The sequence below is a fragment of the Antechinus flavipes genome, chromosome 4, assembly GCF_016432865.1.
Source record: "Antechinus flavipes isolate AdamAnt ecotype Samford, QLD, Australia chromosome 4, AdamAnt_v2, whole genome shotgun sequence".
NCBI classification, from domain to species: Eukaryota; Metazoa; Chordata; class Mammalia; order Dasyuromorphia; family Dasyuridae; genus Antechinus; species Antechinus flavipes.
The window spans coordinates 462,705,358-462,723,219 of NC_067401.1; the positions used below are offsets into that span (position 1 = coordinate 462,705,358).

The window sequence follows — 17,862 nt, forward strand, 5'->3', positions numbered from 1 at the left end:
GAAATATAGCATACAGATCTGGTTTGATGGTATCCAACAAGGGCTGAAGATGATGGAACTCTTCAGAATCTCAGCATTGGAAGGGAACTCGGAGGACATCTCTTCCAACCTGCACCTAGTCTCAACCAGAGGCTTAGAGCTAGCAGAAATCTTGGAAGTCAGCCACGTTCTACAGCCCTCTTCTTGCAGAGGAGGAATTCGAATGTATTAAGGTTCAGTGACTTATCTAAAGTAAGTGACAGAGCTGGGATTAGAACCACAACCCCCGACTCCAAATGAAGGCCTCTTTGCCCTATACCACACAGCTGAACCAGAATCTTTTCTTAGCTCTAATAAATGGTCAAGACCTCCAACAAAAGAGAACCAGCCAGTCACCTTATGATTCCAATGAAGGATGGTTCTAATTGTTGGGAAACATCTCCTTAAATGAAGTCTAAATAGACTTCTCAGCAACTTCCCTACCCCTCTGGGCTAAACAGAACAAATCATATATGTTTTCATTTGACAGGTCTTCAAATACTTGAAAGCAGCTATTATATCATGTCCCATGAACCTTCTCTTTTCCGGGCTAAACTTTCAAACCTCTTTTGTCATGATTTTGAAACCCTTCGCCACTGTGTTTGCCCAATTCTGGAAGGCCCCAAAGCTTAATGCTTTTCCTGAATGTCCAGGCCCAGAACTTCAATCCCTACAATATACTTCTACTTTTTTGAGGGAAAGGGTATCCAGAACTCTGATTTCATTAATGTAGGAAATTTCCCACCAGGAAACTTCTTCTACTATTACTATAACCTTTCTGCGCCTTGGAGCCTTAGAGAACTGCCTCGTATCCTGAAAAGTTAAAGGATTTGGCCAGGGTCATACATCTAGTATTAGAAATAACACTTGAACTCAGATCTTCTGGACTCTAAAATTGTTTTCTGTTGTGACACACTATTCCAGGTTTCCTCATTATTTAGATTTGGTTTTGGAGGGCTTTAACCTAAATGAAAGCCTTAATTCTTGGGCCACTTAAATTTACTTAATACTCTGAATGCTCTTTGAGGCAGAAGCTGTTTCATGTTGTGTTTCTTCTGAACATGCAACATAGAGTTTGAGACATGGAAGGCACTTGATTAACTCTTGTAGACTGAGTAGAATTTAAAGTATTAATCTTCAAAGATTTGCCAGATGAAGCCTTCAGTGTCGTCTTCAAGGAAATTAAGATATGACATATTCTGGCCCATTGAAAACTTTTAGCATTTCTGTTATTAGTCATTCTAGGTTTGCTTCAAGTACAATCTTGATAAATACACCATCTAACCAACTCATTGACTTGAAGATGAGAAAGGCAAGCAAGAATACTGGACTTGGAGTTAGCTCAGAAAAGCTTAAATTTTGGCTGGGGGCGGGGGGAGGAAGAGGCAGTTAGGTGGTGCAGGGGAGAGGGCACTAGCCCTGAAGTCAGGAGGACCTGAATTCAAATCTCATCTCTGACACAGCACTAGCTGTGTGACTGGGCAAGTCACTCAACCCCAATTGCCTTAGCAAAAAAATAAATAAATAAATAAAATAATTGGCTCAATGGACCTTGAGCAAATTCATTACCTTTTGGGGCTTCACTTTCCTAAAATGTACAGGGATGAGGCTGGAGTAGATGATCTCTAATCTAGGGCTCTTTCTAATTCTAAAAGCCTATGACCTAAGAGCTAAGAACGCTCATGTTGCAAATCACCAAAGAGCTTGCTCAAAGTTTTTCAAACATTATTGAGAATTCTATGAGATCTTATTCAAGCAGGAAACAACTGGTGTGTCCTGTCCTTCACTTCAGAATTTTCTCACTATCCCCTAAATAAAAGTCTAGGAAGAAAAGAGTAAGAAATCAGAAAGTATCGCCTTTGATGTGCAAACACACTTCTGGCTCAGAATCTCATGATTAGTTGGTTATTCAGCCAATCGGAAGGCTTTGTGTCCATCACCAAGGGCCAGTGCCTCAGTTGCACATGACTGGAGATAGCCAGACAAGGGATGTCCATCTGTACACACTCTTGTCTAACTCACCAGTAAAGGAAAATCTGAGCATGCTCTAAAGACTGATTCCTCATTGATGGGTCTCCCCTTTACATTTTATAAATTTATTGGGAATGACATCAAGTTTACATGTTTGTTTCTGTTTTTCTCCCTTTTGAAAATGGAGATATCTGATCACCTCTCACTTTTGGTGACTTCTTGTCTTCTCAAATATTATTCATAGGAGTTTCATGATCATGCCTTAAGTTCCTTTCAAAGTCTTTCAAAATGATACAATCTTTCAGGTCCTTGGACTCAAACCCAAACAATCCCCCTAATTATGTTATTTCTCTCATCTTCCACTTCAAATCTCTCCTTAAGACTTTTGTTCTAACTTTTCTAGGTTGAAGCCTTTTCTCTTTTATGGAGAATATAGAAGTAAATTAAAATCTGAGACTTATGTGACTGGTTCCTCAAATGGACCTATTGGGTCTCAAGTATGATCAATACTCATCTACTTATGATATCTAAACCTAATGGAAAACAGAGTGGATCATGGTCTTGATTTAGAGCCAAAGGCTCTGGATCCTAATCCCCTTACTTTTCTTCCCTTGAAAATGTCATTCCCCATCATTGGGACTAAGTTTCCTACCTATACACTGAGGAAGCTAAACTAGAAGATCTCCAAATTCTAGGCTCTTAAGACTCATTGGCCAGCAAAATATCTAGGAGAGAGAATGAAACCAAATAATAAGAGGTAAAATCCACTGGAAAGAGGACTGGGTCTGCAGCAGAAATTGGAAAACACATTACTGAAGTTTGACTTGAGAGGGAAATTCTTAATAACTACAGTGACTCAAGAGCAGAGGGGACTGTCTCGGGAAGTTGTACTTTTTTTTCCTTTCCTTGTACAGCTTCCATCAAAGGGTAGATGAATAATTGTACAATATGTCATAGAGGGCATTCTTGTGCTGGTCTGGTCTGTACCCAGTGGTCTCTGAGGCCATTCTAAAACCAAGATTCTCAATCTTGATGTTTGTGGGTGTTCTGATCCAAATGAGCAAATGCAATGTTGCATAGCAAATCTCACTGTTGCCTACTCTCTGTTGACTCAACTTTCCCTTCAAGCTAGCAACAAAGTATTCCCTCTCAGAGAAGAACTGCCATATGTAACATTAATTATTCTGGTAGTCATTTTGTCTTGTGGTGAATTCCCATTCATTTCTGGTGAATGGGTATATTTAGCTCTATGAGGAAAAATCTATGATCAATCCAGCACTTTGTATCAGGAATTGTTTGTCACTTATAATCACATAGTCTATTAAATATCAATGTTTGCTATGATCATGCATCTAAAAAAATAAAAAAAATAAAACTAATATTCTGTGATTCTATGTATTAGATGAGTAGACATCACCAAACAAAGATAACTAATAACAGATATCTTTAAAATATATGAAGGGCTGAGATGTGAATGAGAGATCATATGTGTTTCCTTTAACCCCAAGGGCAGAACTAAGAACAGTGGATGGATATTTAAATGAGGGGAATTAGCTTTAATTGTAAGGGAAACTTCACATAATAAGCACTGTTTTCCCAAAGTGAAAGGGGCAAAAGGCGGGGAGTCTCTTTTTGCACTGGAGATCTTCTGACAAAGGCTGGAAGACCATTAGTAAGGTGGGTAAGGGGGGGATTCTAGTTGAAGTGTGTTTGGATAACATGGTAATTCAGGTCCCTCCCCCCTTGAAATTTTGTGATTCTGTAGGTATCAGAGGACTTGAGTTCCAATCACAGCTCCATCACTATCAGTGTCTCTGAACAACTTCAAGTTTGTAATTGGCAAAATGAGAAGTTGAATTAGATGATCTCTGAGGTTTTTCCTAGTTCTCAATCTGTGATCCCATATGCAACTGATTTTTTTAAACAAAAGCATGTTTGTTTTCACATTCTGAATTCAATGCTGAAAACACTGAGATATTATGTAATGTTATCATGTAATGTGTTAGATGTAACACATCTAACACATTACATTATAACAGACTATATGTATGTTGTGTGTAATAAATCAATATATAATATGTTACATGTACTATATTAAAAATATAAAAAAATACTAAAAAACACAAGATGTAAATGGACTGGTGTGAATTCAGGAGAACCAAGAAAATTATCTACATCGACTAAGATAATGGCAACAAACAAAATCCTTAGAAAGTTACCAAGCTTAGGATACAAAATAAACCCACATAAGTCATCAGCATTCTTATATATCACTAACAAAACCCAACAGTTAGAGTTACAAAGAGAAATTCCATTTAAAGTAACTACTGATTGTATAAAATATTGAGGAGTCTATCTGCCAAGGGAAAATCAGAAACTTTATGAGCAAAACTACAAAACACTTTCCATACAAATTAAGTCTGATCTAACCAACTGGAAAAATATTAAATGCTCTTGGATTGGGCGAGCAAATATAATAAAGATGACAGTACTACCTAAACTAATCTATTTATTTAGCGCTATACCAATCAGACTCCCAAAAAACTATTTTGATGACCTAGAAAAAATAACAACAAAGTTCATATGGAAAAACAAAAGGTCAAGAATTTCAAGGGAATTAATGAAAAAAAAAATCAAATGAAGGTGGCCTAACTGTACCAGATCTAAAATTATATTATAAAGCAGCAGTTACTAAAACCATCTGGTATTGGCTAAGAAATAGACTAGTTGATCAATAGAATAGGTTAGGTTCAAAGGACAAAACAGTCAATAACTTTAATAATCTAGTGTTTGACAAACTCAAAGATCCCAGTTTTGGGGATAAGAACGCATTATTTGACAAAATTTACTGGGAAAACTGGAAATTAGTATGGCAGAAACTAGGCATTGATCCACACTTAACACCGTATACCAAGATAAGGTCAAAATGGGTTCATGACCTAGGCATAAAGAATGAGATGATAAATAAATTGGAAGAGCATAGGATAGTTTACCTCACAGACCTGTGGAGGAGGGAGGAATTTATGACCAAAGAAGAACTAGAGATCACTATTGACCACAAAATAGAAAATTTTGATTATATCAAATTGAAAAGTTTTTGTACAAACAAAACTAATGCAGATAAGATCAGAAGGGAAACAATAAACTGGGAAAACATTTTTTACAGTCAATGGTCCTGATAAAGGCCTCATTTCCAAAATATATAGAGAATTGACTCTAATTTATAAGAAATCAAACCATTCTCCAATTGATAAATGGTCAAAGGATATGAACAGACAATTCTCAGATGAAGAAATTGAAAATATTTCTAGCCATATGAAAATATGTTCCAAGTCATTATTAATCAGAGAAATGCAAATTAAGACAACTCTGAGATACCACTACGCATCTGTCAGATTGGCTAGAATGACAGGGAAAGATAACGCGGAATGTTGGAGGGGATGTGGGAAAACAGGGACACTGGTACATTGCTGGTGGAATTGTGAACACATCCAGCCATTCTGGAGAGCAATTTGGAACTATGCTCAAAAAGTTATCAAACTGTGCATACCCTTTGATCCAGCAGTGTTTCTACTGGGCTTATACCCCAAATAGATACTAAAGAAGGGAAAGGGACCTGTATGAGCCAAAATGTTTGTGGCAGCCCTGTTTGTTGTGGCTTGAAGCTGGAAAACAAATGGATGCCCATCAATTGGAGAATGGTTGAGTAAATTGTGGTATATGAATGTTATGGAATATTTTTGTTCTGTAAGAAATGACCAGCAGGATGAATACAGAGAAGATTGGTGAGACTTACATGAACTGATGCTAAGTGAAATGAGCAGAACCAGGAGATCATTATATATCTCAAGAATGATACTGTATGAGGATGTATTCTGATGGAAGTGGATTTTGTCAACAAAGAGATCTAACTCAGTTTCAATTGATCAAGGATGGACAGAAGCAGCTACACTCAAAGAAAGAATACTGGGAAATGAATGTAAACTGCTTGCATTTTTGTTTTTCTTCCTGGGTTATTTATACCTTCTGAATCCAATTCTCCCTGTGTAACAAGAGAACTGTTCAGTCCTGCACACATATATTGTATCTAGGATTCACTGTAACCTATTTAACATGTATAGGACTGCTTGCCATCTCGGGGAGGGGGTGGAGGAAGGGAGGGGAAAAATCGGAACAGAAATGAATGCAAGGGATAATGCTGTAAAAAATTACCCTGGCATGGGTTCTGCCAACAAAAAGTTAGAAAGAAAGAAAGAAAGAAAGAAAGAAAGAAAGGAAGGAAGGAAGGAAGGAAGGAAGGAAGGAAGGAAGGAAGGAAGGAAGGAAGGAAGGAAGGAAGGAAGAAGGAAGGAAGGAAGGAAGGAAGGAAGGAAGGAAGGAAGGAAGGAAGGAAGAAAGAAAGAAAGAAAGAAAGAAAGAAAGAAAGAAAGAAAGAAAGAAAGAAAGAAAGAAAGAAAGAAAGAAAGGAAGGAAGGAAGAAGGAAGGAAGGAAGGAAGGAAGGAAGGAAGGAAGGAAGGAAGGAAGGAAGGAAGGAAGGAAGGAAGGAAGAAGGAAGGAAGAAGGAAGGAAGGAAGAAAGAAAGAAAGAAAGAAAGAAAGAAAGAAAGAAAGAAAGAAAGAAAGAAAGAAAGAAAGAAAGAAAGAAAGAAAGAAAGAAAGAAAGTTACCAAGCTTGATTCCTGGAAATAGTTGAAAAAAAAACCCACAGATCTTTGTTATTATGGTTTTTGGAGGAAGATGATGAATATTGCATATAGTTACAGGTGCCATTGATGTGCAGATTGCTTTGGCTAAATTTTTTTTCTTCTCTTTTTAAAATCTTTATTATGAGGAAGCATGTTCAGATGATATAAAGCACCAGACCTGAGTCAGGAGGATCTGAATTCAAATCTAGTCTCAGGCCCTTGCCTGTTTATTAACTGTGTGGTCCTGAGCAAGAAATTTAAGCCTGATTGTTTTACCAAAAAAAAAAAAAAAAAAAAAAAAAAGAAGAATTTGAATAAAAGAAGAAAAAAGTATCAATTCTAAATTGGAGACATCTATTTTCTTAGATAATAAAGCCTCTGTGTGGAAGTAGCAATAACAACAGCAACAATAGCTAAGATTTCTAGAGTACTTTACTATGTGCCAGACATTGTGCCAAACACTTTTATAAATATTATCTCACAACAATTATGGGAGGAAAGTGCTACTCTTATCCCCATTTTACAATTGAGGAAAGTGAGTCAAACCAAAGGTTTAGTGTCTGAGACTGGATTTCTCACCCTTTCCTAATATTAGACCCATCTCTCTATCCATTGTACCAATTACTTGCCTCTAGATAATATTTTTGAAGCTCTTTACAAGCTTTAAAGCACTATATACATGCTAAGTTTTATATTATAATTATCTATATTATTATTATTATTTCATGAGTTGAAATAAAATGTTATTTTACTCAGGCTTTCCTAACGTTAGATTCATCTCTCTATCCACTGTACCAACTACTTGCCTCTAGATAATATTTTGGAAGTTCTTTACATGCTTGCTTTAAAGCACTATATATACGTGCTAAGTTTTATGTTATGATTTATCTATTGTAAAGGACTGAAACTGTGAGCTGATGCACTGGGTTTGGATAACTGAGCACTTAAGGCTAATTACCCATTGAACAATACTCTATTAGTATATGCTTGGAAAGTGGCCCTTCCCACTATTCTGTGCTGATTTGATCTGTTAGTGTACACAGAGAACTGTGGGAAGGATTAGGGGGTGGAATAAGACAAGCCAGAGTCACTTTGGCGGTAGAAGAAGAGAAGAAAGGATCCTGCATCCATCCCATTCACTTCTATGCCTAAAGACCAGGAATAAAGACCAAGGACTTTTGCTTATCCTGCCTCCAGCTGATTCTGGGGCATCCAGGGTGCTAACTCAGTCTTTACAATCTATATTATTATTATTTCATGAGTTGAAATAAAATAGTATTTTGCTCAGGTTTTCCTAACGTTAGACCCATCTCTCTATTGTACCAATTACTTGCCTCTAGATAATTTTTAACTTCTTTACAAGCTTCAAAGCACTATATATATGCATGCTAAGTTTTATATCATAATTATATCATTATTATTTCATGAGTTGAAATAAAATAGTATTTTGCTCACATTTTCCTAACGTTAGACTCATCTCTCTATCCACTGTATCAATTACTTGCCTCTATATTTTTGAACTTCTTTACAAGCTTTAAAATACTATATATATATAAATGCTAAGTTTTATATTATAATTATCTATATTATTATTATTTCATCAGTTGAAATAAAATAATATTTTACTCAGGTTTTCCTAATGTTAGACCTATATCTCTATCCACTATATCACCTACTTGCCTCTAGATAATATTTTTGAAGTTCTTTACAAGCTTTAAGCACTATATATATGCTAGTTTTATATTATAATTATCTATGTTATTATTATTATTTCAAAAATTGGAATAAAATAATAGAGTATATATTTTTGGCATCCAGTTGCTTTTGGTTGTACATGGACACTGTCATTTTTTTTTAAAAAATGAACATTTGCAGACCAATACACTGAGCAGCAGCATCAGGAGATCGAGGCTACGTCCACATGTGATAAGCATTGTCTCCACTGTACATTGCATCCCAGTCCCAAACGCATCCTCTCCCCCCTGCCAGCTGTCAGGGATTTCTCTTGTTTACCCTGAAGTGGAAGGGGAAACATCTGGGAACAAAGAACATTGCAGTGTTCTCTGATATCCCTGGGAGCCTCTAAGAATGCCTCAGAACAAGAAACACAAAGGCCCTCTCAGTCTCTCCTTAGCACATTTGCCCATCTAGAACACTTTCCTGCTGAGTTATCACCTCTTAACCTTCAAGAAGCAAGGTAGCATTGTGAACACAAGCCAACTTTGGAAGCAGGAAGGTCTGGGTTCAGGGTGGCCCTCAGACACCTACTCGCTGTGTGACAGTGGGCGGGCTACTTAACCTCTCAGTGGATCGGGCAACCCACTAAAGATTTTAAGTTGTCAAGCTGAATTGGTATGGGAGGTTCCCTATAGTTCCAGCTGGTACGTAAGCCCAAAGGATGCCAGATTTAGAGCTTCGCAGAGTCTAACCACCTCTCTTTGCAAATGGGGAAACTGAGACTCAGAGGAACTTGCCTGATGTCACACGGGCAAATCCTGGCTTTAAAGCCAGCCACCTTTCCACTGTACTCTGTCCCAACAAAAAGGAGCATCAGCCTTTGACAGCTTGGTAAAGAAAGTAAGATCCATATTATCTCCCCAATGAAAAGATGAACCTTAACCACTTTACTGCTGGTTCAGTCAGCTCTAAGTGACAGGATTAGAAGCAGGGCTCGGTCCTGCAGGCTTGCACCCTTTCACCTACCCTTCCTCTCCCTTGAGGGTCTGCTGCCATTTTGGTGACCCATGGCCCCTGGTCTTGGTGGTAGTCTGGGAAAGCCAGGCCCCCTCGAGTGAGAGCCAGCATCCCCAGGATGCCTGCAGGCTGTTTTGTCTGTCTTGATGACAGCAAAGGAACAGCAGGAAGCCTCCTCCCCATGTGACAGAGCCCACTGCTCTCAAAGAATCCCTTCCCCTAAACATTTCCTTATGGGGTTCCAAGCGCTCCATCGTCAACGCTCCGCTGCTCACAACCATATGCGTGACCGGACTCCCTGCCAAACCTCTTGTTTGCTGTTATACCGTGAGAGCCGCGGCAGAGCTAGAGATATCTCATATTTGCCGATTTTTAAATCACTGACGGTAAGAGTAATAATAACTGACTTTTCCATAATGCCTTATTGTTTTTAAAGTGTTTTTCATATCTATCTTATTTGCTCCTACATGATATATTGGACAGAGAGCTCTGTACCACAAATCAGGAGGATCCGAGTTCAAATGTGACTTCAGAAACTTGCTAGCCATGTGACTCCCAGCAAGTCATTTCATCACCATCTGCCTCAGTTTCCTCACTTGTCAAATGGAAAAAAAATAATGAGAGTGGGGCAATATTTGTCAAGCATTTTGTGGACTTATATAAAGGCTAGCAATCTATTCATTATTATCCCCATTTTATAGATGAGAAAATTGAGACTCAAAGGTGAATAGATTCAAACATGGGCACACAGCTAGTCAACATCAGAGGCACAAACGAAATCAGGGCAGGAATAAGTACATGAAGCATTAAGCAAGTATTTGCCATATGACAGCCATTAAGTAAAGACATATAAACACACACATACAGATCATGTACACATACTTATGCATATGCATATATTTCATGTAGCAAATGATTTCAGATGCAAACCATTTCAGATTTGACACCATCAGGTAAAATCCCATGTGAGCGAAATAAAAATCTGCTCCGAGTCAGTAACCAAGTCCAGATTTAAAAGCTTGGAAAAGTACATAGGGTGCGTTCATGAGGATGATTACAAAAACAACCCCAAAACAACTCATTGCACTATTTGTCTGAGACAGCATCCTATGAAAAGACTCTAAGACCTTTAGTTATCTTCTTGATAACTGTACATGAGCTTATTTTATAAATTCTCTTTTATTTCAGAGTAGTTCAAGGAACTCTCTCCAATCTAAAAAGCCATCTCAATTATTCCAGGAAATTGGGCAAATTAAGAGAGAGACAGAGAGAGACAGGGACAGAGAGACAGAACTGGACTTGTTTTACTTTGGGAAGCAGGATGAGCAGCAACCCACATGTGAGTTTTACATTTTAATTTCTTTCACCCTTCCCTAGGACTTATGATTATTTAAGCAATTGCCTGATAAAGTTGGGACCAAGAGACAAAAATCAGGGACTCAGAAACTCTTCTCTGCTGTTGGCAAGCATCAGTAGGACTGGTGAATGAGCCTAATTTGGTGACAGCAGAGTGAGGTTATGTGTGGGATCAGCCTCCTTGGGAGGGCTATGATGTTCAGGGTATTCTAGTGATTTCCACCATTTTCAAAACATCTTTGGGGCAGCAAATCAAATCCCAAGTCCCTCTGGACAAGTCACAACTTCCCTCTGTCTTGAGTTCTCAATTGTAAAATGGAGATAATAATAGCACCTCCTGCTAGGGTTATGAGGATTTAATGGGATGGTTTTTGCAAAGTGCTTGGCACATAGTAGGAACCTCATAATGCTTCTCTCCTTCCTCCCCCCTTCCAGCTTCTCTAGACTGGGGTGCACTTCTGTTCAAGGCTCCCATTTCCCCTCTAGGTGCTCAGCACGGATGCTCCAAGGAGCCCTGAATATTTTCTTTCCTTCTCTCATGCAGAAGACTCCATTGTGTGTCCAGGTGTTTGTCACTGGGGAGGCTGTTTTGGTTTGAGCCAGTCCTCAGAGTCAGTCATCAGCTGCAATGTCTAGAATGCCTGCTGCCAGGCCTCCGAGGAGATGATGCTCACTGGCCTCCGGGATTTGCAGAACTCCCTTGTGGAGGAGAGATTAGCTTTGTTTTTGGTCCCAGGGGGTGAGCCAGAAGCAGTGGGGGCTGTGGCCAAGAGACCATTTAAAGCTTGATGTTGAGAAAAAACTCCCACCATCCCTCAGATGCCCTCCCACATGATCTTTCATTCATCCTCTCTCACAGGCAGGAAGTGGCCCTTCCCCTTGTCAGGGAAAATCTGACGATTCTCAAATGTCTTTGTCCATCCCTGTGCTCTCAGTCTTGGGTCTTCCACCTCCAACTGCCAATGAGACATCTCTAGCTGTATGTCCTATGGAAATCTTAATGGGTCCAAAATGGAATACATCCTCTTTCCCTCAAGTCCTCTCCTGTCTCTAAATGTCAAGGATATGGCCATCCTCCCAGGCTCACCATGCAAGGGTCAACCTCTATTCTTCCTGCAAAAGGTTATATTTGAGCTAAATCTTGAAGGAAATCAGGGATTCCATTACTCTTCTATAAGAAATAATCAGCAGGATGATTTCAGAGAGGTCTGCAGATACTTACATGAACTGATGCTGAATGAAATGAGCAGAACCAGGAGATCATTGGACATGGCAACAGCAAGATTATGCAATAATCAAACCTGGTGGATGCGGCTCTTTTCAACAATGAGATAATTCAGGGCAATTTCAATAAACTTGTGATGGAAAGAGCCATCTGCATCCAGGGAGAGCACTGTGGGAACTGATTGTGGATCAAAGCATGGTATTTTCACCTTTTTGTTGCTTTTAGCTTGCTTTTTTCCCCCTTTCTCTTTTTTTTCTCCTTTTTGCTTTGCATTTTCTTGTGCAGCATGATATTTGTGGAAATATGTATAGAAGAATTGCACATGTTTAACATTTATTTGCTATCTAGGGGAGGGGGTGGGAGGGAAGGAAGGGAGAAAAAAGTGGAACACAAAGTTTTGAAAGGGTGAATGTCAAAAACTATCTTTGAATGTATTTTGAAAATAAAAAGCTATTTTTTTTTAAATTAGGGATTCCAAAGGAGAGGTAAGGAAGGAGTGGATTTTAGCTATGAGAAATGGCTAGTGCAAAAGCCTCACAGAGAGAAACATTATGTTTAAGAGACAAAAAATAGGCTGGATCATAAGGATCATAAAGTATGGGAGTGAGCTGGGGGAGAATGTATAAGAAAACCAGGAAGGTCTTTGGGCACATTATTAGAAGTACCTAGAGATATGATTGCTTAGCCATCATCAATTATCTTTGGAATATCATGGAAAATGGGAAAGATGTTGCTATGAGACTGGAGATTGACAGATGCCCTTATTTATAACAAAAGGGTATGTAGGAATAAATCCTTTTTGGAATTTCTTATTACCTAACTGTTTGTGTACTTATCTCTCCAAGAGGTCTGTGGGTAGATTTCAGGGTGCCTGTGGATTTCAATGGGAAAAATACCATCTTTATTTCAATATAATTGATTTGTTTTGTATTATTATATATTTTGTTTATACCTTTAAAATATGATTCTGACTAAGGAGCCAAAGGCTTTAATGGGCTTTAAAGGGCTCACGACACCAAAAACATTAAGCTACCCTGATCTGCTGTATTGTTTTTCCGTCCCAGATCTTTGTCACCAACAAATTATATAAATAACTAGCCTCTGAGCACCCATGGAAGAAATGGAAGGACTTGAAGAGACATAATATGCCAGGCTAATGATCCATACACCTAGTTGAATCCCTTTTCTTGAACTTGGGACTTATAAGGACTTTTAGAATGAAGCATCTAGAAAGAAGGCAAGCTGGATAATGAAGGAAGGCATTGCAAATGGGGAGCTCTCAAAATAGTAAAAAAAAAAAAAAAAAAAAGTGCAAAAAGTTAAGCCATGATAACTTGTTGGAAGTTTGGGACTCTTTGACTTTCACTTAAAGACATGGCTTTTTTCAGATTATTAGATAAAGTAGCCAAGTCAGTGAGCTTCTTTGCTTCTTACCTGTAATTTAGATTATAGCTATCAACTTTAAAAGTTCTACTGGCCATCAGAAAGTCTAAGTTGTGTAAAATATATTTATTTAATGTTACTGTACCTTGATAAAAAGAAAAGACCATATATGCTTTGATTTAGAGAATCAAAATATTTGGTCCAGATGTTAGAATGACTGAATGAAGGAATGGAGTGGAGAAGGGAAATGTGGTAGTGTACTGTGATAACCATGCCCTAGAGTCTGAAACCCAAATTATTTTAGCAGACAAATTGGGATCTGATAATAACCCCAATTTTAGAGCAAAGAAAAGGCATTTTTTTCCTCTTTTTTTAGGGATAAATATTTAATGTCATGGCTTGAAAAGGAAACTTTTCCCTCATAAAAGGAGGGAGAGGGAGTTGATTGGAAAAAGAAAGTTAAATTTTTGAATGACAATAGGACTGCTAATGAATCTCCCTCAAAGCAAAGGGAGTAGTAGAACAAGTTGCCCAAGTTCTCTGGCTCAAGACATGATTGAAACTGCAGCAATCCTTGCTCAGTATTGCCGTCTAGTGGTATTGATAAATAGGTTGGACACTCTAGGGCCAAATCACCCGTTGGACACTCCATTGAGAGTTCCCAACAAATCAACATATATGCAACAATGACTACTTTATCCCAGTCTTTTAACCTGTTCCAAAATCATCAGATCTCTGAATTTTGTCCAGAAGACTAGTAGAAGAGACTTTGTTCAAGTCTAGGTATACTCTGTTATTCCTCTAATACATTTGTCTATTAATTCTGGAAATAAGAAATCAAGATAGTCTGTCATGACCTAGTCTTAATGAAGCAGTGATGGCTATTTATGATGATTACATCCCTTTCTAAATGATCAGAGAGCCTCCATTTGACATTAATTCATAAATTTTTTCAAGGAATTATTATCTTACAGTTGGGAATTCATTTCCAAAGTTCTATTAAAATTGTTCTCCCTAAGTCATCAATGACCTCATAACTACCAGATACAAAGACTTTCCCCCCCCCCAAAGATCAGTCCTCATTTTTCTTGACTTGCCTGCTATTTGACATTTTCAATATTTCCCTTCTGTTGGAAGTGTTTTCTCTGTCACACTTTCTCTGTCTCTCCCCCTCTCTTCCCTCCCCACTCTCTTTCTCCCTTCTCTCCTCCCCTTTTCCCTTCCCCCTCCAAATAACTTACAGGACTATCTCACCAGCGAAATCCTTCATTTCCTTGACAAGAAAAAGGACACCATATCCAAGCCAAGAATACTAATAGTTTAGGGTTGATCTTATGAAGGATGCCATTTGGAGATAACAATGAGAAATAGAGTCTTATAAAAATAGCAAAATAATGGATAATAAATCTTGAAATAAATCCCATTTAAGACAGATCAAAATAAGAATATTTAAAGATCAATTTGCAAGGAGAACAAAAGAAAATACAGAAGAAATAGGATCATTCTAACAACATTATTTTTTTAAAAAGATGCATCAATAAGATGAATTGCAACATTGGGATCTAATATCTTGACCCTCGTGTGCTGCTGCATTAGTGGACCTAATAGAAGCTAAAGTGAGGGGGAAATAGTGAGATCTATAATTATTTGAAAGAGTTTATATAGCTATTCCAAAGAGTTTCATATATATATATATAAACCAAATGGATGGCAAAAGTCAGGCCCCTGTCCTCACAGAGATCCCAGTCTAATGAAAGAACTAGCATGCAAACAACCATGTACAATGGAACTAAATATGGGACAGATTGATGCTATTCATCCTTCCTTCCTTAAGAGGACCAATGAGCACCCCCAAGGGGGATGTCTTGACTTGAGAGTCAACTGCATGTGAGGCAAAGTTTGCAAAGTCATCAACTTCACTCTGTCTTCCTGTCATCAGAGTCCAGGGGTGAAACATAGTCGCAATTACTTGGCATGGCCCAGAGGGACAAATTGGAGATGATTAATAGAGGAAAGGCAGCAGAACAAAGAGGCATCAGAGAAGACTTTTCCCAGAAGATTGCAGGTGACCCCAAAGGGCAGAGTTGTATGGGGACTGTGAGCAGGCTGCAGCACGTTTGTGGTTAGAACACAAGAAATAACATCCAAGTTCTCAACCAGTAGAAGTGACTAAAAAAATGACACGGACATCTCCAACAGGAGAGACATAGAATCAATGAGCTCTCATCACCTCTGAAGTCCAGGGATTGGGTGGAATTAGGGGTGTTGGACAGATCAGATCCCCCCATGTCTTTCTGTGTGGAATAACCTTAGGTAGGATTTGGAGAGCTGTGAGGGTTGACTGATTTGTGCAAGAGCCCTGGGCATAGAAGGAGACAAGGATTTTTGTTTCTAAATAAGAAGTCCACGAGCATGGAGAAATAGGAATTTGACCCATTTTACAAACTATGTACATGAAAAATCCTAATAGGATAGCCATGAAAATGTGATCACCACTGACAAATAAATCAAATCCCTGTCCATTAGAGAGTGGGGCCTCCTCCAAGATGGAAATCTTAGAAGGGAGCTATATTGTGATAACACAGGAGAAAGTTGGAGGGAAAAAAGATTCATGCTTGAGTCCAGAATGCAGTTTGGAGGGCACATTTGGATGGAGGTATGTTGGCTATCCTGGAGCATCAGAGATTTTAAGCAAAAAAATGAACCTTTTTTTGAATGAACATTTTTTCACCCTGTGGGGGGAAAATGAAGACATTGAGCTGGAACTCTGCCCAGGTTTCTCAGGTGTGGTGCCTCCTAGCACCCTGGCTCACACAGAGTGGGTGTTCAACAAATGTTTGTTCACCTGCTCTCACTTCCTAATATGCATGGAAGACAGAGAACAAGACTCTTCAAACTGATGCATCCATTTTTCTCTTAGCTGGATCTGGCCAGTCTCCATCTCTACCCTTGACATCCACAGCTTCCTTCAAGACTCCCTAAGGGCAGAGCCTGTTTCATTTCTGCCTTCCTATCCCCAGCACCTAGCACCTAGTACAATCTCTAACAAGTAGCAGTGATGGATATATCAACCCTTGTTGAGAAATTATTTTATGCTCTAGCACATGCTACCTTGTATCTATCTAAAGATGGCTCCTTCTTCTCCAATCCCACCAGTAGAATGGGAGCTCCATCATGGAGGGATTTTTCATTATGTTGCCATACTCTCAGCATCAAACACAATCATTGGTATATAATAGGAGTCTTTTCAATGTTTTACAAATTAAATTGACTATTCTTTTGCCTTCTATATTTGTCTTTCTTGCTTACACTTTCCATCCCATAAGAGTAGTACTTAAGTATGTTTTAAAGACTTTTGTTCCCTTTCATATAAGGGCATTTGGGGGGAGTTCTGAATGTCAAAAAGTAAGTTTCCCAGAATGTGTCTTCTGTCTTACAGTTCTCCTTTCCTCCATACTCTCTTCTCAGGCCATAGTCCAGTGACCCTCCCATAAGCAGCACTTGGCAAACAGTCAGGGAATTATAATGAGTTAATGAGCTCAACCAAGGGCCTTAATTATGCCCTCGATAACTGGAAAAGCCAAAGAAAAAAGGGAAAGTGAAAGTTTAGTCTGTGCTCCCTACCCACAAAGCATGCAGGGTAAGACAATATCACCTTACCTGGAATTTTGTAACAGTTAGCCGTTTGTGATGTTGCAATTCCAGACCATGTCCTGTAATATTCATCAAAAGAAACTCCTTTAATGCTTCTGAAAAGAAAAATAAAAGTTCAATCAGATAACAATCAACTTGTGAATGTGAAAGTCTGGCACACAGAGGCTCCAGAGCCAGAACACGTCAGAAAACCTTCCAAGGGAGGGTAGAAATGTCTTAAGTGGGACCCTCATTTCATTATAATAATGCACCGAGGCAGTGTGAGCCAGAGAACATGCAGTGGGCTTTGAGCCAGGAAGACCAGTACAGGAAAACGTGAAACAGTCTTCACCCTTAGGGAGCTAATAGTCTATTGGGGGAGAAACCATGTATATACAGCTAAGTAAATATGAAGTCATTACAGAAGGAAGGAAAGGCTCTAGCACTGGCACTGGGAAGGTGGGGAGAGGAGAGAGCAGGAGATCCAGGGGTTAATGTTAGCCTTTGTACTGAGCCTTGAATGATACGAGGCACAGATAAGAAAGGAGTATATTCCAATAGAAAGAAAAAGCTTGTGGAAAAGCACTAAGATGTCAGAAGAGCAAAGAGCTGCGTTAGCTTCAGAGAAAAATAAAGGAAGAAAATACTGAAGTATCCCCCTGCTTGGGAACCAGAGGAAACGGTACAGAGGCAGCTGAGCTGAGCCTTGACCAATGAGGATGATTCTGGAAGCTTAAGGTGAGCTGCTCATCAAGGAGGACACAATAGCCACTGGAGATGGTTTGTGTGAAGGCAAGAAATGCCTTTTTGAGTTCAGGGAACAGATAAGACATTACAGTTAGCCCAGAACACAGTGCTCATGAAGGGTCAGGGGCCCAGAGCTGGAAAGGGCCTCTA

The 17,862-nt window shown here is 38.9% G+C and overlaps 1 protein-coding gene across 1 annotated transcript in view; it reads right to left on the reverse strand.

The window, feature by feature from the left end:
• The window catches only part of UBE2U (ubiquitin conjugating enzyme E2 U), an 87,806-nt gene that overhangs the window by 35,989 nt on the left and 33,955 nt on the right, over window positions 1-17,862 (reverse strand). Inside the window, exon 7 of the mRNA XM_051999511.1 lies at window positions 16,993-17,081. Coding sequence (XP_051855471.1) covers window positions 16,993-17,081 — 89 coding nt within the window. The remainder of the gene's footprint in view (window positions 1-16,992; window positions 17,082-17,862) is intronic.